Source organism: Medicago truncatula, chromosome 1 (genome assembly GCF_003473485.1).
Source record: "Medicago truncatula cultivar Jemalong A17 chromosome 1, MtrunA17r5.0-ANR, whole genome shotgun sequence".
NCBI classification, from domain to species: Eukaryota; Viridiplantae; Streptophyta; class Magnoliopsida; order Fabales; family Fabaceae; genus Medicago; species Medicago truncatula.
In genome coordinates, this window is record NC_053042.1 from 20,596,207 (window position 1) to 20,619,707 (window position 23,501).

General features: G+C 33.8%; 2 protein-coding genes across 3 annotated transcripts; both read right to left on the minus strand.

Moving 5' to 3' along the window:
* Nucleotides 1-900: 900 nt before the first annotated feature.
* LOC112418556 (probable fructokinase-7) lies at nt 901-3,783 on the minus strand. Its single transcript, XM_039830344.1, has 6 exons — nt 3,453-3,783; nt 3,113-3,387; nt 2,025-2,447; nt 1,765-1,905; nt 1,384-1,500; nt 901-1,310 (listed from the first exon to the last, which is right to left on the minus strand). Exons 1-6 carry the CDS (start codon nt 3,781-3,783, stop codon nt 1,101-1,103), a joined length of 1,497 nt encoding a protein of 498 aa, XP_039686278.1. The 3' UTR covers nt 901-1,100.
* A 4,137-nt stretch (nt 3,784-7,920) lies between these two features.
* Nucleotides 7,921-17,263, minus strand: LOC25483303 (condensin complex subunit 1). Of its 2 annotated transcripts, XM_039835043.1 has the most exons (18): nt 16,692-17,263; nt 15,930-16,093; nt 14,682-15,852; nt 14,266-14,457; nt 12,940-13,587; nt 12,639-12,815; nt 12,259-12,326; nt 11,935-12,157; nt 11,750-11,849; nt 11,527-11,642; nt 11,390-11,447; nt 11,124-11,275; nt 10,850-11,029; nt 10,399-10,404; nt 9,491-9,659; nt 9,271-9,417; nt 9,104-9,194; nt 7,921-8,222 (listed from the first exon to the last, which is right to left on the minus strand). In XM_039835043.1, the coding sequence occupies exons 1-18, from the start codon at nt 17,169-17,171 to the stop codon at nt 8,219-8,221; spliced, it is 4,146 nt and encodes a 1,381-aa protein (XP_039690977.1). In that variant the 5' UTR covers nt 17,172-17,263; the 3' UTR covers nt 7,921-8,218. The 2 variants fall into 2 exon arrangements, with proteins under 2 accessions (XP_039690977.1, XP_013467432.1); XM_013611978.3 differs by lacking the exon at nt 10,399-10,404 and having other exon boundaries at nt 9,491-9,655; nt 10,831-11,029.
* Between the last annotated feature and the right edge of the window lie 6,238 nt (nt 17,264-23,501).

The following is a 23,501-nucleotide window of genomic DNA, read 5'->3' on the forward strand; positions in this document are numbered from 1 at the left end:
GAAATAAAACTTCGAATTCAATAATCATGAAAATTTTCATCATAACTTCCACTTCCACCATCATTCATGTACTCTGCCTCATCCTCTTTCTCTTCATTTTCTTCCTCTTCATCCTCTTTTTCTTCATCCCCCCAATCAGTAACAAACTCAGGATCATATTCGTCAACTACTACCACTTTCTTTCCTTTTCCTTTAGAAACTTTTTCCCCTTGCTTTCCCCTTGCCCCTTGATTTCCCTTTCCCTTAGATTTTGATGGGGCGGAGCTGCAGAAGCTGTAGTGTTGAATAAGGGCTCGGCAGCACCACTTGCCTCTTCAACATCTAGCCAATTCAAATCATCATCATCAAAAACAACATCACTTTGACCGTCACGAACACAAACTTCATCTCCCAATAACCATAAACTACCAACATTAATTTCAGGATCATCCATGAGCACCAGATCAATATATTCATCACTTTAACGGTTTTCCTTCAAAGTTTGGTTATACTTGACAAAAACCAATTTTTGCAACATCTCATGTTCAAGCCTATTTCTTTTCTTGGAGTGAATCTATTAAAATTATAATTTAAATGTTAATTTAAAATTTAAATGATAGATGATTACGAACTCTAAATTATCAAGGACATACATGCTCAAAAGTACTCCAATTCCTCTCACACCCCGATGCACTAGCAGTCAAACTCAATATTTTAATAGCAAGTAGCTTTAGAATTGGTGTTTTGATCCCCACCTTTTCCACCAAGCAGCTGAAATGCAATTAAATTATTTGCAATTGCATTAACATATAAATCCCGGTTTTGGTGCGCTTTTGCCTAACGCGCGACTCGGTCGCGTTCTAACGCGCTAGGCTGTTTTCAGCCGCTCCGCGCCGCGTTAGCCCGCAATTGACAACAGAGGTTGGTACGATGAAGAAGTTGAGTTTGTGGCTGTGTATTTGGCTCTGGTGGAGAAGAGTAATAGTTAGGGTTTTGAAAATTACAAAAATGACCCTTAAAACGGTTTTAAATGAAGGGAAATCTAGTATTTTACACAGGGTTGTCAAAAGCGCCCGCTTTGACCCGCATCACGCCCGCTTTTGCCTGCAATTGCGCCCGCTTCATACGCTTTCTCCAAATGCTCCGTGTTGGAGCGCTGCGTCGCGCTTTGTTGTTTTTGGCCGCTTCGCGCCGTGTTCGGCCGCTATTGACAACACAGATTGCAGGACATCATCTTTTGTAGGTAATGCAGAAATTGCCCCTCTCTGGGTCACCATGATCGCGCCACATACACTGGCGAAATATAACGCCTTCCGGAGACGTTTCTCATCCTGCCACACAAAATAAACACTCACAACTTTTTTCTAAATCAACAACTAGAATGCGTAAAGATATCTGAATTACCTTGAAAATACTTGGGTCAGAAGCTATGTAGTAGAGAATCCCACTAACAAATGCATCACCAGCACCAGTTGTGTCAACAGGTTCAACATTTAAACCTCTAACTTTGCCCTTAAAATCCTGCACAAAAATTTAGTAATCACTATTAGCTGAATGCTGGTCACTCACATGACAAGATAGTACTGTGAAATATTAAACCTCGAAGCAAACCTTGCTTATGTTTTACAACTTGCCATTCGTCATTGAGTGTCGAAATTGTTAATTTACATTCAACAAGTCACAGCCAACATTTTATTCCACTCATCCGAATAAAGAGCAAAGAAAATAATGAAATGAGGGATTATAAAACCTATTCAGACAATTAAAATATGAGGGCAAGCTTACGTTGGTGTAATATCTACAACCCTCCGACCCACCGGTAACAATTAGAAGCTTGAGAGTAGGGTGAAAAAGCTTTTTTATTACATCATCATCATCACAAGGATCACCAGCATCAATCAAATGAGTGATCTCATCTTTGCTGATCTGCAATACATAAGAAATTAACACTTCAGATAGACTCAGAGAAAGAAAATAGAATGACGTGCAATGGCATTTATAAAGTGTATTGCATAAAAGTGAAAAACTAGACAAATAAAATTTACCTTTATGACATCGGCTAGATTCCATATGCTCATTATACCCTCTCGAGCAACCTCGGCTGATGGCCATAGTGCCAATTTCAATTTCGGATCATACGAGAGAATGCAATCACAGGTTTTAGCAAATCTCAAGGCAGCAAGAAAAGACGTCTTGCATTGCTCATAAATCAAACCGATGGAACCATAATGGAATATTTTAGCCTTCTTGATGAGTTTACGATCAAGCTCTGACTCATACAGAAGCATATTAGCAGCAACAGGAGTACTGGAAAACGACCACTCGCGCACGTCGTCATCAGCTCTAAGTGAAACATAAGCCAATTTGGTGCTGACATTATAATCAAAATCAACCCGCATGCCAGATGTATCAACATTATTTTCCTTTAAAAGATCAACCAACAAATACCCAGCTTTATCTGCTCCAACCTAAAACGCAGACGGTAATGAGTTAAGCTATCAATTTCTCAGCCAACATAGATTCACATCCCTAAAATTCAGAATACTACTGCAAGAAGTATTATTCCTAGGTACAATCTACAAGTAAATACATGATATCTGTAGGAAAATCTTTTAAACTAATTTAATTTAACAATAAGTAAAGGGAAAAAGGTAGAATGTGGTGGAAATGGGAAGTTATGGTTGGTTAGGTTTTAAAGTGGTTTCTATTTGATGGGAATGAAAAATAGAAAATGAGTAAAAGATATTCCTCAAAATGCATGAACTTTAACCATTACATTCCCAGGCTCACTTTTCAGGGAGTTTATTTGTTTACCTTGAAACACACACACACACATACATGCCATTCATAAAAGTGTAATCAATTTCAAATAACCCAACACATAACAGATTTCTTAAATATGAAGATTTGAACAAATCAAACATTGAAGTCATGTAGATAGTAACAAGAAACCACATAACCATGTCAATAAATAGACATAGATGTACACCTTACTCATAAATGCAGATGAACCCCCCAACTTAGAGATGCCAACTGCCACGTTTGCAATAGCACCACCAAGATCTCTCCTGCAGGGACCAGACGGTTCGTGAATATAAATGTAATATATCAACAGTTCACCAAAACAAACAACCAGTCCACTTGTTTTGCTGTAGCCTTCTGTTACGGGAAAATCAGGTAATTTGTAGGGCCTGGACATAGGAGGTACTCCATCCTTATTAGCTTTTGTATTCCGTAAGTTACCAGCAAAACCATTGCTTGCTTGGATATGAGTGTCAAAACTACATGAGTAGGGCATGGACACAGGAGGAGCTTGGACAGTATGAGTGTTGTCATCATCAACTAATCCTCCTCCCAATACATCAACAGAATTGAAACAGTAAATTGCAGATATTAATAAATTGAAACCTGCAATATGAAGGGACCTTTGAGAGTAGTTGGGAGTATTAAATCATCATGGCTAGGAAGTATACCGCTACCACAAGAGTTGAGATCGGTAAACAGAAACTTCCGGTAACAGATGTCAGCCTTTTCGAGGTCATTCAAGCCATTTATCGAATCCCCTAGTTGGCGAAGACAATCATCAACTTTTTCTCTCTTCAAATAAAACCCTAGTTTGATAAGCTGTTTGTAAATGGGGCAATCGGAAGTCGACGGAGACGGCGGTAGAGGAATATGTAGGGAGTGGTCATCGGAATCGCCAGAGATTTCGACCGTTTTCGAGGGAACTTTTTTATGTTGCGGCGGCAGAGACTGATATATGGCGGCGGCGGCGGTTTTGCTCCTTCTTTTCCCCTTTCCCATGGTTTTGTTTTGCTTTTTTTTTCTTTTCAGTTGTACACTGTGTGTGTGCATATTTCTTCCAATCTTAACGGTTTTGCTCCTTCTTTTCCGCCCCTTTCCTATGGTTTTGCTCCTTCTTTTCCCTATCATCGTTTTTGTTTCTTTCTTTTCTTATTTCTAACGTAATTGAGTATTGTTTTCAAGCTTAAAATTAAATAAGGAAATATTTGTATTTATTTGTAATTAATTACATTTATATCTATCATTATTTAAGGTAATAAAAAATATATATTTTTTTTTTAAAAGGTAATAAAAAATATTCTTAATCTGACCAAAAAAAAAATATTCTTAATCTTGAACAATATATATTCTTAATCTTTTATTCTTTTTTTTCCTTAATATTTATTCTTAATAGTGCTAAGATTTGATTCATATGTAGTGCATTTTCACTGTATAATTAGCCATTCCTTATACACAACACTACTATTTATCATACATTATATACTTCTATCTAGTTCTGTATATCTTATGGTATAAAGTGTTGGTAAAGGACAAAAAAAAATCAATGGGACGTAAATCAAACTGGTACTACTTGTTGCATGGAAAGAAAAAAAAAATCCATAATGCAATAGTGAGCCTATAAATTCTGTAAAATAGCTGGAATAATAACATTAATTTAATTTAATTTAATCAATTGTGATGTTTTTGTTTAATTTGGAAAATTAGGATTTGACTTGTAGTGCATTTAATTTAATTTAATCAATTGTGTCGTTTTTGTTTAATTGGAAAATTAAGAGTTGACTCATATGTAGTGCATTTAAACTCCAAAGTCTTGGTCTAGTGGTAAAAAGACAGATCTTGAATCCGAGAGAACCCGGGTTCGAGTCCCGCTAGTACCTTTGGAGGGAGGTAAATGTAATTACATTTGTAAATGCTCTTTGAGCCTGAAGGTCTTCCCTGCCTTGGACTGAGGCACCATCCCCTCACCCTAAAATTTTTGTAACAAAAAAAATATGTAGTGCATTTAATTTAATTTAATCAATTGCTTCGTTTTTGTTTAATTAAAAACTTAGGATTTGACTCAAGTGTAGCCATGTATCATGCAATCGTTAATCTCGATCGTTTGATGGAGATCTGATGGATTGTATTCGTCCGGTTTAAGTTCCTCGACAGTTAACCATCGAATGGGTATTTCGGTCTTTTACTAGTGTTTGTCAGCCCTTTAACATGTGTATACAACAATTCTCAAACAATAAAGGTGTCAACTTATATAATCTTGGGTTAATAATGTTTTTCATCCGTGTAATATAGGTCATTTCTGGTTTTAGCCCCTATAAAATTTTCAGTTTGGTTTTCGTCCTCGTTAAATTTATTTTTTTCGGAAAACCCCATTCCCCCATCCTACTCAGCAGATTCGCTTATTTGGCGCTGATTTGATTGTTATTAATTAGCCACGTCAGATTTTATTATTAAAATATCTGAAATTTAATTTTTAAAAATCCAAAAAATTAGAAAAAAAAACTTTTTGTTTGCCATTTTTTTAAAAAAAATTCTGGAAATATTTTTTATTAACAAATTTTTTTTGTATAAAAAAACCAACTTTTTAATTTTGAAAGAAAAATATGAATTTTTTTGAATTATTTTAGTAAATATTGAAATACACTATGTTCGATAGAATTTTTGTATTAGATTTTGTGATTTCAACCTCCACTAAGGAAGAGCTTAATTCTAGGAAAAATGGAATTTCCACGATGATGGCAAAAATGGAAAATCGTAATAATTTCGTAAAAAAAATAAAATTCCAATATTTTAATTTAGAAAAAGATTTTATAAAAATTATGGAATAAAATTTTCCAAAAAAAAATAAAAATTGAATTCTTTCTAAATTTGTATCCAGAATTTTTTAATTTTGAATAAAATCTGATTATATTTTCTGATTAAAAAAATATTTGGTAATAATTTTTTTCTTCAAAAAACAACTTATTAGATTCCACAAAAATCTTCTTAATTTCATAAAAAAAAAAAATATCTGAATATTTTTATGATTTTTTAAAAATAAAATCTGATGTGGAAATATTTTTTTTACATGTGGCCAATTAAAAAAAATGCCAACACAACGCCACATAAGCGAATGTGCTGAGTTGGATGGGAGAAGGGGATTTTTCGGGTTTTTTTTTTATAGAGGCGAATTTTATTGAGGCGAAAACCGGAAATAGCCTATATTATAGGGGTGAAAAACACTATTAACCCTATAATTTTTGAATATGTTATCAAATTATTATTTTTTTTAATTTTTAACAACGACATCTTGTTTTTGGCATAAATATGATTTTTTAAATTTTAACTAGTAGCAATTTGTCTTGTGTATAATAGTTATTTTAAAAAAAAAATTTTTTGAAAAAAATTAAATAATGTACTTCTTATTGAGTGTATAGTAATTATTTTAAAATTTCCTCTCAAAAAAATAATTATTTGCAAATTTATATCGATGACAAGTTGGCCCTGTTATAATAATTAATTTAAAACTTGTATCAACGACAACTTTTCCCATATATATAATTTAATTTTTAAATTTTATCAACGATAACTTGTCACATGTATAATAATAACTATTTTAAAATTTGTATCATCAACAATGTCCCGTCTATAATTATTTTAAAAAAATAAAAAATTTAGAACCAATATCTAACATGTATAATACTGTTTAAAAAAATTTAGGGAAACTATTTTAAAATTGACTGCTCATTTTGTATAACCATTTTATAACTATTTTTATGACAACCTTTTTTTTTTTTAGCAATGAAACAACCTTCTTGTTCTCTCTTTTTAATGGTTAAAAAAAATAGAGAGAAAATGAGAGGGAAAAAAAAAATAGAGAGGATAAAAATACAATTGTGAGTAAATTAAAAGTTGGTCAAAAATTATACTAAAATTGTTATACAAATATCATTTCTCTTTAAAATTTGTATTAATTTTGAAAATTAAACTCGAGAATCTTTAAAAAAAAACCTTTTTTCTGATTTTTTAATATTGATTTTGTTTTTTCGATTTTAAAATTTTTGGAAAAAAATCTGAATATTTTTATGATTTTTTGGTTTTTTTTATTTTTAAAAATTAATTTTCAGATATTTTAAAAAATAAAATATGATGTGGACAATTAAAAATAAATAAAAATAAAAGCCAAGTCAGTGCCACATAGGCACTTTTGATGAGTTGGATGGATGATGGGTGTTTTTCAATTTTTTTTTTTTTACAAGGAGTAAATCAAACAAAAAATGACCTATATTACAAAGGTGAATAACACTATTAACTCAAAATTGTATTAACAAATACAATTCTCGTGTCGTATAAATCTTTTAAACAAAAAATTGCAACGGCAACTTTTTCCATGTAAAATAATTAATTTTAAAATTGATATCACAGACAACTTCTCTTGCATATAAATTATTTCAAAAAATTTAGCCAACTACGACGTCTCTGCATAATAATTATTTTAAAAATATATATATATATATATATATATATATATATATTAAATAAGAATTAATAAGAGGGTCGTATGTAACCTTTTAGAAAAAATTTGTAACAATTAATTTTATTTTAGACAAAGTAGCAAACGCCGTCTCAAACACATACAAGTGCAAGGTTGTAAATGGTAAAAGTTCCCGATTTAACAACTTTGATATTTTCAATTAGAGGGCTCTTTCAATTAAGCCACACATTTTTCTATTGAAGAAGCTAGCATTCATACCAAAACATCGGAAGATTCGATCAGCATTAAATTTAGGTTTAATTGCACTTTTGGACCCCCTATCTTTCCAAAAGTTACGGTTATAGTCCCCTAACTAATTTAAATACAAAACAGTCTCCTATGTTTTGATTCTTTGGCAGTTTTGGACCCCCAGTTCATTGTTGACTCGGTCAACGCTGACGTGGCACCCTAAGTGAGGTGCCACGTGTAATTTTATTTTTTTTGGCCTTGGGGTCCAAAACTGCTAAAGAATCAAAACATAGGGGACTGTTTTATATTTAAATTAGTTAGAAGTCCATAAACGCAACTTTTGGAAAGATAGGGGTCCAAAAGTGCAATTAAGCCTTAAATTTACTCACATCAAAACACAAGCACACAGGGAGGATCCGCCAAAGGACCATTTTTTTTTACAAGTACACTTTCATTTCTTTTTCTTGGACAGTTTGTCTATCCAATTGAATATCTCCGATGGGGCAAAATATAATACAAAATAGGTCATTCAAATTTCATATATACAACCTCTGAGAAGAAGTGCTCCACTGTTAAACATGTTGTATCCAAAGTCCAAACACCGACATTGCAGCCATAGAGCAGGACTACCAAGGATACTACCAATCTAGACTACTTAAGTTGGAGGAAATATATCACAACCATAAAAACCGCAAATCAAACTGATTAGTCTATATTCCAAAGGTGTCTGTGTATTTACCTGCATGAGGATACGAAGTATATGAACAATAAATGATTGAATAATTTTTCAGTCATGAAGCATATTAAAATTTCACTCAGAACATTTCATAAGTGCATGAATCATATTAAAATTTCCAGTTTATATTGCAAAATTATACATGTATTTTGACACAGTGCCTTGTAAGTATATCAGCAACATACTTAAGTTTCTTTATATTTGAATAGCAAAATTGTTTATTGCCCAAAATAATTGTAAATATGAAAGATAACAAATCAACTTAGCTTTCAGAACATAGCTTTCTTAAAAGAACCAGAATCTGCTTCTCTAACTATTTACATCATTTAGTTTAAATGACTGCATGCAAGCAACATTTGATCCAGAAGAACATTAATTTGGTTCAAAGACCAAAAAAGCAAACAAACGACAGCCATATTAAACTATAAGGATTTTTCGAAGTTATGTTTTCCTGTTACGCTTTATCAGAAATAAAGAGCCCGTTTGGTGCGCAGGATAGAGAGACAGGATATGATAACACTATCTATATCCGTTGTTTGGTGCACCATATCCTATCTATATCCGTTGTTTGGTACACCAACATGATATGATAAATTAAACCTATTACTAATCCTATTAAATACATCTGTTTTTTCATGTCGTGATTTAATCATGCCCAATGCAAGATCAGAAAGTTAGCATCTAATATTTCAAATCAAAAGATTTATCAAATTTTTGTTTTCATGTTACGCTTTATCAGGAATCAAAAATCTATTAAATACATCTGCTGTTAATTATTTTCATGTTGTGATTTAATCATGCCCAATGCAAGATCAGAAAGTTAGCATCCAATATTGCAAATCAAAGATGCATAAACGCTTAAGCTTTCATTCAGGGAGGCATACCTCCTTGACCGAGTAGCTCTTTTCTTGGTGATAGAGATATCACCATTTTCATCTTTCACATTGGTTTTTTTAACTCTGGACTGTTGAGCTCCTATAATTGGCAGCATCGTGTTAATTACAGCAATACAATCAGCCAGATTCACAAAACCCATGTTTAAAGTACTAACCTCTTGTCTTAACCATGGGTGATTGGACTTCAATATCCACTTGATCTGATTCAATCAATTCACTCAAAACACTAGAAGATTCTTTGATGATAGAGATATCACCCTTTTCACCTTTCACATTGGTTTTAATCCTGGACCGTTGAGCTCCTATAATTGGCAGCATCATGTTAATTACAACAATACAGTCAACCAGATTCACAACAGCTGTGTTTCAACTAACCTGTTGTCTTAACCATGGGTGACTGGACTTCAATATCCACTTGATCTGATTCAATCAATTCACTCAAAGCACTAGACGATGCTTCCGGTACAGGTTTAGAACCTGATTTGCCATTTATAGACAAAGAATTTGTCCCTTCAGTGCTTGTATCAATTACTTCACCATCTGCAGAAAACACAAGATTATCAGCAAAAACAGTAAACATAAAATTCACTAGAAGTTCATCCAAATTGAGAAACTACATGACCAAATAAAATCCCTCAACATCATATTTTTTTTCTCAACAGACAGTTGTTTATCCAGCAAAATCGTGTAGCATATTTACGCTTTACGTGTTAATCCTCTTTGATAACTTGTCAGTGGATTGGCATTTGCCAATGAATTCTTGATGGTTTGTTTTATTCCATTTAATTCCACCATTAATAATGATTTATGATGTAGGACACATGTCCCATTAAAAATAGTTTCCAATGTCTTGTTTTGTGTAGCAATCGTTACAGTTTTCAGTACTTGTGCAAATTTTTAAGTAGAGGAGTGTATTTATGCATTGTTGTATACTTGTGAGTGTAATACCACAATTCTGAAAGAAGGTATAAAACAGATCAATAGTGTTCAAAAGTAGCTTGTACTATTTGTTCTGAACGCAGGATAAATAGCAAGTTAAGGGGTATTGGCAAGGGGGTGGGGGTGGGTAACTGAATGGGGGAACGTCGTCACAGAGTTAAGACACTGATGTAACTAGCTTTGTAATTAATCCTTTGATAGGAAGTTAAGGCGAGCTAGTTAGTTAGTTGGGAATTTACTCAGTCTTGTAAGTAGTAAGGTGAATCTCGATTGTCGCCATTCTTGTATCCGACCTTAGTCTCTGCCCTCTGGATATACTGATTGAAGACTATATCTAACCCCATTTCATCATCTTTTTGCCTAAGAATCGTCTGTAGTACCAGTAGATTCTATCACAAGTACTCTGCTCAAATGATAATCATGTTCCTTTGGTTTGTAAAAGCAGCATCAATGCCATATGCTAGATGATAAAAATTTACCAGAACACCACAAACCTTCCATCAAATATAATATATATATTTCCAGCTGGAAATAACATAAATTTATAATATTCACGCAAAACTACCAACATATGAGAAAAGCATAAACAGAAGAGAAGATATTATTGCTGGCATTTGTAGAACCTGAAAAATAAAGATTTTAGATATAAAAAATGCACTCAGGTGGAAGGATAGGTGGAAGGATTGCTATCACAGACAATGTACTAATATTACAGATTCATTAGTAAGAAAGCAGAAAGTATAAAACCGGAACATTTTTAAGTTTAAGAAGTTAACCTGAAGATGTATTAGACGTTGAGTGATCTTCGTAATTTTTATTCACATTAAAGCCTTCCCTGCTGTCAATCTTCTGTTGATGGATTTGGGCATTTCGAGCAGTAACTTCCTGTTCCTTCTTTTCCATGTGAAACTTATTCAGCTTATCCTCAAACTCCTCAATGTAAGTTTTAAGTTCCAATTTTGCAAACTTCTTAGCCTGATTTCAATTTAAAATATAAATTAAACAAGAAAATAAAAGGCCTTTGCCATTTTCACATAAACTACTTAAGAGCAACAAAAATCATCATTACCTTGTTTAATATGTTTCTAAAATTATCCATAACAGAATCCTCTGACAAGGCATGTTCATAGGTCTTAAATAAATCTATGAGTTTTTTCATCCCCTTTTCAGTAAATGATAGCTGAGAGAGACAATAAGATATATGCTCCCACTGTCTTACATCTGTAGATAAATCAAGACAAAATTGATCAATATGAGCAGTTGTTAAAAATAAAGAAAACAAAAAGTGGAACTGTTTATATAAAGAGTATTTAAAAGAAGGGGGGAAAATGATACCTGTGACACCACTAAACCTATTACATAGCTTTTCCACCAGTGCTTCCATTTGTCTGTCCTGTAGTACTTAAGAAACTAGATGAGTATGACAATCGAAATAAATATAGAAAACATCAACATTGTGAGATAAAATATACCTTCTTGATGGAAGCAATTAAAAATTGCATGATGTTGAAGAAAGATTCATTGCTCAGGTTCTGCTTGGATAATTTGCTAAGTATGTCAGGAAGCAAATTATATATTGGATTGTTACCTGTTGTAATGCCAGGAGACTATTAAATACCTTCCTACCTTGAAAAATGTAATATCGCAAATAATAGCAGACACTTTAATACAAAAGATAAAATTATAAGGAAAAACCTTTCTTGGAAAGTTCAAGAAAAAACAGCTTAGCCAGATTTGAAATTCTCTCATCTTCGTCTTCTAATCTAACAGCCATTTCATTAATGTACCCTTTCACCTGATAGAGAAATGACGTATCAGTGTCTAAAGCACTACAAAATCGAAAGGGATAAAGAGAATATTAACAATTTACGCGACTCTACCTTCATCATGTCATTTAGTATGAGATGGGAAAGCACCAGAACCGCATTCTTCCTAACAGATATAGAAGTATCTTGTAGGCGGGCATACATTTTTTCAGTCCATGGTTCTAAAAGATTGGGAAACCTTACTGCTAAATCTCCTAGTGCAATAGTGCAATTAGAACGGACAATTTCTGACTGTGCATTTTCCACAACTGTGAAGAGAAGCTGAAGATTTGCATCACTGAAAACAATTCATTTAGAACATCTTCATTTAATTATAAGGCATAGATAAAGTGGGGGGAGAAATTTAGGATAAGAGGTATAGAATTGACAGTAACTCACCAAAAGTCTGCATCAATGACCATCAATCGACACAAAGCTAGCATTGCAGAAGCCTGTAATTCTGGATACTGACGAAATGGAAATGGTTATTTTATTTTATCAAACAACAAAATCATGAATTAAAGCCGTGAAAGCATCATATATAAAGATAAAAATAAAAAAAGTTGATTTCCTATGATCTTTTAAAATTGTATGTGAGACAATAATTATCAATAGAAATTATATTCAATTTTCCCATTTCAAATGTAAGTGATGGTTTCCATATACAGTCATTCATTATACGCATGATGACCAAAAAAGATACCAAATCATGAACAGATCAGTACAAAATGCAAGATAGTTCATTTTTATGAAGGAGGATTGGATATCAAAGCAATCACCTTCTGCAGTAGTCCAAAATTTCTACAAAGCTTTGACAAAAAGGTTGCACAGATACCAACCAAATTCTTGTCCTTTGAACCGCCAGAAACAATTTCCTTTTCTGCTTTTTCAAACATTGCATCAAGTGCAGCATCCTCAGAGGCTGCAAATCCTAACTCGGCATTTATATCATTATCCTACAGCACATTAATAAGTCAAATTTATAAGAATTTGACAGTAAAAGATCAAAATATGTTGCTTATAACAGTTAGTTAAAGCTATCAAGTATGACAGAACAGCAGTATAAAACACTGATTGCACCTTCTGTGTGCCAGTTGACGCCGTGCCATTGCTGTCTGTATTCTGACTCTCAATGTCCTCTCTCTCTTTTGCAAGTTTCTGCTTCTGAATTTTACGGGCACATGATTCAATATAGACCAATTGATTCATGGCAGTATGACTTACGACAAATAAACATCTACTCAGCTTTGCGACTTGAACTGTGATTGGCATGCTGCTACTAGTGTCAGTGTCACTACCACCACAATCCTTATAAACAGAACTGAGGGATTTCTTTATCATGTCAGCTGCTATGATTTCTGGAGTAGGGTGAACGGCATAAATGGCAGTTATTGCTTTGTCAGCAGCTGCATACCAAATATTTGCTGGAAGCCAAAAGCCAGTAATTAAACTATCAAGAATGCCAAATATTCTAACACTATTATTTGCCAACAATTTTGCCTTGTCATCTTCAGAAAGCCTCTCGATAGCAAGGCAAGCTGTCCTTGCCAGTAAAGGATCAACTTTAGACCAACGACCAAACCCAATATCAATGATGTCTTGTAAATGAGAGCCAAGCACACCAGTTGATGTCTTTTCAACCATGCAAAGGACGGATAAAGCACCGCGGCTTTGTTCTGCGGTCGTTCCACCAACATTGAAGCAAAAGAAATCCCATAAAGCTGATATCTGCGATAGTGGAGACAATTTGAGAAAATCACACCAATGATGAGAACCAAACTCAATATGATGACAGCAAGAATTTATTTTGATATAGGAAATAAAAGACAGCACCCGTACTAATTCAAATAAGAGATTGTAGCCATTGCCAGCATAAACAATCTGAGTCCTACTTCCCAATGTACACGTTTTATGTTTATTTAAGAGCAGTATTTTTCACCAAATGATATGTAAGCATGAAAGTATCATCCAATCTCATTCCAAATCATATTTAAAATTTAAATTTTTAGACTGGGATATAAAACTAAAGAAAACATACAGCCTTGTTTACATCAAATATTTAAAGCTTATAAAATATTTTATTTAACTCAGAAAAGAACCACTGAACTGTTTTACAGTATGGATTGACATTTGGCATTTGACATAACTAGGATGTAGTGTTGCTAGTCAGTCATTTTTGTTAAAAAATATAGGCTCATTACTGTATTTCATTGTAAAATCCCCAGAAATGAAATATAGAAGTATAAACTTGAAAATTCGCGACCTCAGTGCATTTATCTTTTCAGGCCTAAAAACAGTCAGATTCCTAATTCTAGGGTATAAAATATAGTCCTAAAGAAAAATTTAGAGGCATTCAATTAACTATTTTATACAGCATATTATACAAGCCGATGCATGAAAACATACTGTGCTGGAAGATATATCTCCCTTAGAGACCAGTGTGCCAACTATAAACTCAAGAGCTGCTAGATCTCCTGTGTTGGAATCAGTTGCAAGACTCAAGAGATTCTTGGCAGTTTCCATTGGGTTTTTCCTTATGTATATTGCACGGAAAGCATTCTCCACTGCTTCAAAGATTGATTTATCCTGAGAAAATGCCTACAACCGAGAGCAAATGCCAGAAAGAAAGAATAAATTTCAGAAAAAATCTATAATTCATATACGCAGTACATAACATATTTAAGAAACAACAACATCCATCGACTTAACCAGACAGGGTCAGTTACATGGATCATACAGAACCATTCCAACTTGTCCATTGAAGCAACGACTACATAAACCTTGAATATCCTTGTTAGACAATAGAAAGAACTACGGCTTACCAGGGGCAACATCTTTCGGAGACATTCTTCTGAGCCATCAATTTGAAATTGCTTACACCTCATCAACAAGAGAATTGTATTTTCAACATCAGAAGCAGAAGATGATGCCATCAATTGGACAAGTGTAGCCATTGTGGCCTCTATACATTTAGAGAATCTCAAACCAGCCTCAAGCGATGCAACCAAGGCCCTAGTCTGCTCCAAGTTCCCAACATCAGGCACACTACTATCACTACCATTCTGCATAGGGATTGCATCTTCTTCCTGTGACATGAATGTATCAGTCACACTCTCTTGCCGCTCCTTCTCAACAGCTTCAAAATTCAAATCATCTACCTCACCATCCACGTTAGAGTTTTCATTGTCAGAACCTTCTGAAGGCTCAAGCTCTTTCAACTTCTTCCTATACTGATCCAAAGTTGCCTCAAATGAAGTTACTCGGAGCTGTGGACCAAATGGGTTATGCTGCAACATCATGATCAACAGATTCAAAGCAGATTTTCTGACTATTGCACTCTTGTCCTCCAATCTCCCAGCAGCAATTTCCGCAACCTCGTTCCACAAACCAATCGAAACTGAGTGTTCCTCGCATAACTCCCCCCACACCTGAAGCACACGACTCCTTGTGTAAGCAGAAACATCCCTACATCTCTCAAGTAAAATTTCCAACATAGCTTGTTTTGTGCGTAACCGAATGTTCTTCGTGCTCGCTTCACCATCAATATCCTTAAACGCTTTTGATACTAGCTTACCCAGCACAGCTACAAGAGCATTCCTAATCTTATAAGACTCTCCACCAAAGTGAGGAACAAGAATGCCAATGTTAGTTGATATCAATTTTGGAATACGGTCAGCTAACTCCACAAGAAAACGCCCCACATTTTCAGCACCAATAGTGTCTTTGACATAATCTTTTGGGTTAGTCCTTCCAATTTCCCTAACAATGGAAGTTGCAAGGCTTCCATCTGAATACTTCTTTTCGGCACCAGCAACTGCATCGGCCATGTGGACGACAGCAAAATCATACTTGTGAATCAGATGCATGATGGATACACTAGACTGTGTCGTGTAATGGTACTTTGTGGAGCAGGCCCCGATTATGCGACAGAGGGCATCTTTTGAGTTGGAATCTTTCAAAAGCGCGGCATTTTCAAACATGGTGAATGCGTTTCTACAACAAGTGGATGAAAAATCAGAAAGTCCTATGTAGTGTTAACAAACTTAAGAAAGAAGGATATCACTACTCACTTTGTGATGAAAGACAAGTAACCTTCGTCGGGGTCAGATGAACCAAAAAGTAATTCAAGGTTTATCTCCAATGAGCTTGCAATGAGATTTAGTATCCGAGCTCTCTGTGGCTCCCAATTCCACGAATGCGCAGGTTGTTTCTTCCTGCTACTTGCGGCTACCACCTGAAACCGCAATACACCATGCTTCAAACTAAATGGGGAATAAACTCGCAAATTCAACTTGAAAATTTAGTGACAAACACATTAGTTCTGAGAATACAAAATTCCTGTCGAAACAATGTGTTTGAAAAAGTGATTCTGAACTATAACTGATTCTGCTCAGAGAAAAATTTATTTTGAGTAAATTGATTATAGCTAAAAGCCAGTTGAAGGTAAGGTGATTAATGTTCAAGTACATTTACATAAAAGTGAATTGAACAATAAATTTGAGTGTTCAAATCAATTCTAGAGTTAAAAGCTTGAATTTCTAGCTTCAAGTAGAATCAATTGTGGAAGTCAAAATCAATTATAATTGAGAACAACCAAACATGTCAGAATCAATTTTTGCCCCAGTAGAAACAAAAATTAAACATAAACTAATTAATGTCAGACGCGGTTAAAGTTTAGATTATTTTACTCTAATAACAATTATAATTTATAATCTTAAAATTTATCCTAAAATCTTAAACCTATAATATTACAAATTAGAAAAGCTAATTTGAATGAAAAAGTAATTTAAAGGAAAAATCAATTTGAATTAAAAGTAACGAACCAAACATACCTTAGGAGCATTGTTGGAATCTTCAGCGAGAACAATATTAAGAAGAAAGTAAGTGTAAATTTTAAAAGCATTACGATGAGAAGCAACACGGTCAACAACAAGAACATGATCATCAACATCTTCATTAGAAACCCTTGAAAGCGAATCAACATTAGGAAGAAGAACAGCGAGATTAGAACGAAGACTTTCAACAAGGTTGAGTTTACATGAATGATGTAAAGAAGAGTAACCGCGAACCAAAGAGTAAACACGGTCGAATACGTCTTGGTCTTGGATGCAGAGGATTTCTCTGTCGGAGAGATCGAATGAGACGCCTTTGACGAATTCTTCGAGTTGGGAGGAAGAGAGGGAGGAGATGTTTGTAGGGTTTTGGACTGAGAGATTGTTGTTGTTGTTGTTGTTGTTGTTGTCGTTGTCTTCGGAGGATGAATCTTGTTCGAGGTGTTGGAGAGTGCGAGGGAAGACGAAGGTTGGAGCCATGGAAGAGAGAGAGGTTTTCTCTTCTGTTGCGTTGGATCTGGTCTGTGTGGAAGCGTACCGTTGGGTTAACTACGAAATTCAAATGAAAGTGGAAGTGGATAGAAGCGGGAACAAGAATTTGGTCTCAAATCTCAATTATCAATATTTTTAATTGAATGATATAATTGAAAAAAAAAAAATATTATTATTGCATTGGAAACTGAGGTGATGTTTATTTTAAAATAATTTTACAATTTTTTTTGCTAAAACAACACTTACTTTAAAACAGATGTGGTAAATCTTTTTTTAAACAAAGAGGTACGAACATCGTGAAGATGAATCCACAACATTCCAGCTAGGTAGATCCCCTACGGAAACATTCGTCGTCTACCACCTACTTCATATATATAAATTATATAATATATAAAGAAAATTACTCATTTCAGCTCTTTTGGACTGACTTTTTCTCTTTCCAAAAATGTCATCTTATCTTATCTTATCTTATTATATAATCCAAAAGTACAATAGACAAACCCTACTTTGCCAACCCTAATTACTTGAGTGGGAACCTAAATTGCCATACTTAATAAGCCAATTTGAAATTCAAAAATGTAACACAAACTAACTATTGGTATTCCAATAGCATTCCATGTTAGCTTCCTTCCCAATGAGTTGTTGTGCTTTTCCATTTTCCTTGCACTATGTTGTTTTAAATGCAGGCATTTTCCAATGCTTTACGGTTGATACCGAGTGTGGATGCATACAATGAGTTATGGATGCTTTCAATATATATCCTCCTCAGCTACTTATGAAGGCCAAAAATCAAAGTTAAATTTCATCCTATTTCTGCTTGCTCATTCCAACCATTCAGCTCATATGGCTCCAATCATAACCCCTGCCGCCGCCATTGTAGCTGGGAAAATCAACATTAAGCTGCGCGTTCGTGTGATACACCTCAGGACAATTCCTGAATTTAACAAGCCTAATGAGGATAATTCTATCCACGTGATGTTGCTGGACGATAAGGTTACAATTTTGTGTTATATTATTTGACCAGTTTTTTAGATAAATATGTTGATGAAATAGCATTTTGCATCTGACTATATATTTATATATTTTTGCAGCTTGGGAAGATTCAGGCCAGTGCTAAAAAGCATTTGGTTCCTACGTTTAAGTCAATGGTGGAAGAAGTTGCTACATATGAGGTTGAGAATGTTTTGGTTGCCAGAAACGATCCTAAGTATCAAACCACTCATCACAAATTCAAGCTCAATTTAATTGAGAGGACAAAGTTTACAAAATTTGATGCAAGCAATATCCCTATGAATCAGTTTGATATCCTGCCTTTTAATGACATACTAGAGTCCGATAGAGAGGAAAAGATAATATGTTTGTCTGTTTGTATAATATATTTAGTAGTTATTTAGGTTTTTTTATTGCGAGATTTATATAGGTTTTCCTGTCAAATTACAGATGTTATTGGCCACGTGGTAGAAAGGGATGTTCTGAAGGACAACAATGAGGTTAATGGCAGGATCAGTAAGCTTTTGGGCATTACGCTCCAAGATTATGAGTAAGTGTCTATCATACAATATGTTACCAAGTATAAATAGTGTTTTATAAATATTGTGCTTATATATTTCCAAAATTTCGGTTTTTTCCCGGTTTACCGGCTCTTAACCGGTTCTGGTACTTGACGATTTTTAGCTTTGATCAGACCGGATACAGGTCCGGTTCCCGGTCCAACCAGTTGAACTGGACGGTCCGGTCCGATTTAATAACCTTGGCTAAAATATACCTAATTAAGGTATGGAGAACATGTGTTTATAAAACTATTTCTTAAACGAAAAGGGGGTGAATATGACTGAAATTGTCAAGTATGTTTATGTTATTATTATCTTTCTTTCTCTATTTCTTGTTGCAACCAATATTAAAGGTAAGCCATTTTATCATTTTTAATTTTTCTTTTTTACTACGTACACGATATTTTATCGTATTTTTGTTATTATCTTATTCTCTTTCTTCATTACAACAACGTTTATTCGTGAGATTTTCTTAGTTAATTTTCCTAATTTTCTAATTTTTCTCACACTTAACTTTATATTTTTCTTACATTTAAATTTTTAAATATAAATATAGGGTTTGTTCTCTTTCAACATATATGATAAATAATACGTCTATACAATTAGTGGTTTATTTTTTGTGTCGTCATTAATATATCAATTCAATTTATGTTACACCCTGATTTTTGACAGCGACCGTGTAATTTTTTAATCAATTTCTGAAAACGATTTAAAACTTTAGGCATGATCATACTTTCATAAAGTTAGAGAATTTTTTTGTTTCAACTCCTATTCTAAAATGATGATAAGATTGAATACGATTTTTGGAAAGACACACTTGTAACGCCCCAATTTTATTTAATTATTATTGGTCGATTTAAAGTCTTTATATATATATATATATATATATATATATGATTTTATATTATTATGTGGTGTGTTATATTTTATTAAATAAGTTATGTTACTATTTAATAGAATAAGTGGGAATTTAGAATAATTGGAGTTTTGGGGTTATATTTTAATTATAGGAATTAAGTAGGAGTTAAGTGTTATAATTGGGGAAGTTGGAAACGATCAGTAAGAAACATTTTCACGTGGAAGCATTTTTTGGGAGAAAAACCAAGAGGGAGCCAAGCAGTGGCGTTGCCAGGACCCTAGTTCAGGGGATGCAAACTTTTTTTTTTTGTTAACATTGCCAGAGTGATAAATTCCACATAAAAATCCACACACAGAGGATATAAATGGTTAAATCATGCTTAAACATGAATAACCACAAAGAATGTGAAGCTTAACAATCCTGACATTGATGGTCAAATCAGACTCTAATATATGAGTGTAAACATTTTTTTTTGTCAAGTTTTAACGACAAAAATTTCGCTTCTAAAAGTGAATAAGCGAAGAATCTGAGGTTCGAACGTAGTACCTTGCATACTGCAATACCTCTATCAGCTGAGTTAAACTCATGTGACTGTGTAAACTTTTTAACATCAATTAATAATTATTATAATGTATATAAATTAAAACATATCTTCGTGAGCTTAGCTCAGTTGGTAGGAATATTGCATTTTATATGCAGGGGTCGGGGTTCGAACATCGGACACTCCAATTCTCCACAACTTAATTGTATGAGCTCTAGAGACTAAGCTACTTGACCTAAAAAAATAAAACATACATTTAAATTATGAAATTTTAGTATATGTTTATTAAATTAGCTAGAACATTTTTTTAAAAGGAAAACTATCTAATGTCGAATTTTAGTTATATATGTTTGTAACCTTATAATATAATCATTTTTACAATTTTATAATAATAATTTAATAAAATGCGAATAATGCACATCTCACTGACACAATCCATTCGGTCAAATAAAATGTAATGCAAGGCAGTCATTTACACAGTTCAATGAGAGAGTAAAGACAGAGGGTTCATAGTTAAATTTTCAGGGGGTTCATTCAACAAAAAGTTAGAAAATTAGGTGCAACTATAAAATTTGAGGGGATGCAGCTGCATCCCCTGAGCCCAACGTGGGTCCGCCACTGGAGCCAAGAGTATCCAAGAGAAGATCGGGTAGAGCTTTGGTCATCAATCTAAGGTAAGGGTGGGACTATCATTCAGTAATCTTAAGTTTATAATTTTGAAATTGGATGTAACAGGTAGTTGTTCTTGATTTGGGAATTTGGGAATTAGGGTTGAATTGTTGAAATTATTTGGAATTGAGTAAGAAAACCTTTGTGGTTATAGTCTTTTGGTGTTCTGATCATAGGTTGGTCATATAATATTGTTGTAATCAGTTTTGGGGATTGAATTGGGTTAATGAAAATTGGGATTTTCCCTTGAAAAGTCGGTGTCTAAACGTTTTGCAAATAAGAGACTATGTGAGGTTTGGGGAAAATGATCCTTGGGATGGTTGAGACTTGAAATTGCTGTAGATTAAGATAGAGCCAAGTGTCAGGAGCGTGTAGGCGAAAACGGCACCAAAATCCGATTAACGATTGAAATTTTACGCGCGAAATGGTGAAAATCGCACTTTTTGAGAAGCAGATTTCTGGACCTGATGCTGTTAAAACATGTCACGATTTGGCAAGCGTGGCACGATTTTGTTGGCCGAAAATTCAATGGTTCTGGGCACAAAAACGTGGCACGATTTTCTAAAATCGTGACACGATTTCTGTGAATCAGATCCCTCTTATTTCACTATTTTCACCCCTTTCCGTTTTGAACTGGGTCTTGGTGTAAACATGAAAGTTGTAGATAATTTTGTTAGCTTTCCAATGGCGTTGGTTTGACTTGAAAATGATTTTTAGTTTTTGAGATATGATGAAAATACTCAATGGAGGTCTTAGTGAAATCTTATGAAAATTCAGCATAACCATTTCTAAGTTAATCCAAAACTTATGGGATAATTCCAACCCTTAAAACTAGAAGTACTATGAGTTCAATTAAGGTGTTTAGGAGTATTTAACCCATGTTGTGAGTTGATCCTTGGGTTAGGAATTAAGGTTTATTAAAATGTTGTTGATGTTCAGTGAGTCTGATAAAAGATGGTTGAGGTTGTTAATCTTATAGTAAATTTGCAAATGCCTTATGTGGATTATGTATGATGTTTAAGTAGTGTTGACTATCATTTGGTATTGTCATATTTTGGGATGTCTGTGTGCTACTAGTGTTGCTGTTGGATCTTAATTAAGATGTGAATGTTGGTTTAAATTGTAAGCGTGCTGGGTTGTACGTTGCCGAATGAGTCATAAGTAAGTTATGCAAATTGTCGATGTTGTTATCATCGTTGGTGTTGTTGTTGAAGTCGTAGTTGTATCCGTTGTTGGTGATTGATCATGTTAGATGTTTTATAAGAGGTGGTGTACTCTTACGTGTCGTTTTTATAAGAGGTGGTGTACTCTTACTTGTCGTTTTATAAGAGGTGGTGTACTCTTACTTGTTGTTTTTATAAGAGGTGGTGTACTCTTACGTGTCGTCTTGATAAGAGGTGGTGTACTCTTACTTGTCGTTTTTATAAGAGGTGGTGTACTCTTACTTTATCGTTTTTCTAAGAGGTGGTGTACTCTTACTTTGTTGTTGTCTATAAGAGGTGGTGTACTCTTACGTTGTTTATGTTGATGAGTATGATGAGGTTATGATGTTACCTATGAGTTGTTAAATGTACTCGAGGAGGGTTATGTTAAGTTGTCTTCTATTCATGAGCATTAAGGGGATGTTAAGAAGAATTATTATTGAGTGCATATGGTGATGTCTATGTTGTTAATTGTAATTGATGAATTTTACACTTATTATTATTGTTTGAGAAATCTCACCCCTTCTGCTTGGAAATGTTGCCCTTCGTATGGGTAACTTGTAGGTATCTGAAGATTAGTAGGAGTGGTGGCTCAAAGTGTCTAGGGCTCTGATACGTACGGGATGAGATTTTCTTATTGTTTTTCATTCCTATGTATCAATTTTTGAATATTGCTGACGTAGCCCTATGGTTGTTGAATTTATGTTGATAAGGCTTTTATGCCAAGATTTAATTATGGAGATTTAAATTGTTGTTGTTGTTGTTTTGATGCAAATTTTCCGCTGCAAAATTAAAGATGATTTTGAAGGATGTTTATTAAATAGATTTTATATTCTATTTAAGAAATTTTGAAAATATAGTGTGACATGCCCGTTTGAGAATTACTCTGATGCATGTTTATTAATTAATTGATTTTGGGAAACGGGGTGTTACAACACTCACTACAACTTCAATTAAAAATAAACATCTACCCAAAATAAATGAAGAAGTGATAACTTCACTAAGATCCTTAGGATTATCTTTAACTCAAAAGACAACGTTGGCTGGGTACTAGAGAACCCCTGTTGAAACCAAATACAAAAGCATCTGGTCACCAATCCAAGTCGTTTCTCTTCTATGGTTCAACCTTTATCACGATTTCTATGTAATTTAATCTATTAAAGCCGAAGTTGCTCAAACTAGTCCATCACAATAGTAGAGGTCATAATATAAATACAACATATATACATAAATCATGGAGGAAGTACACAATGCATGTTATAAAGATAAAGGATGCATAGTGATGACATGTTATCTTACGTTATTTTTAGCATATTTTTCAACCATTTTCAGTTAGTTTTAATCAAGAATAGAGGAGTATTAGAACAATTACCTATGGTTTTCGGAACATTTGTAATGTTTTCTAATTGAATTATGTAATTCTAGTTTTCTCCAAAACATACCAATTCTAGGGTGTTTTAATTTAGTTCAAGAAGAAATCATGCAAATCGACAAAAG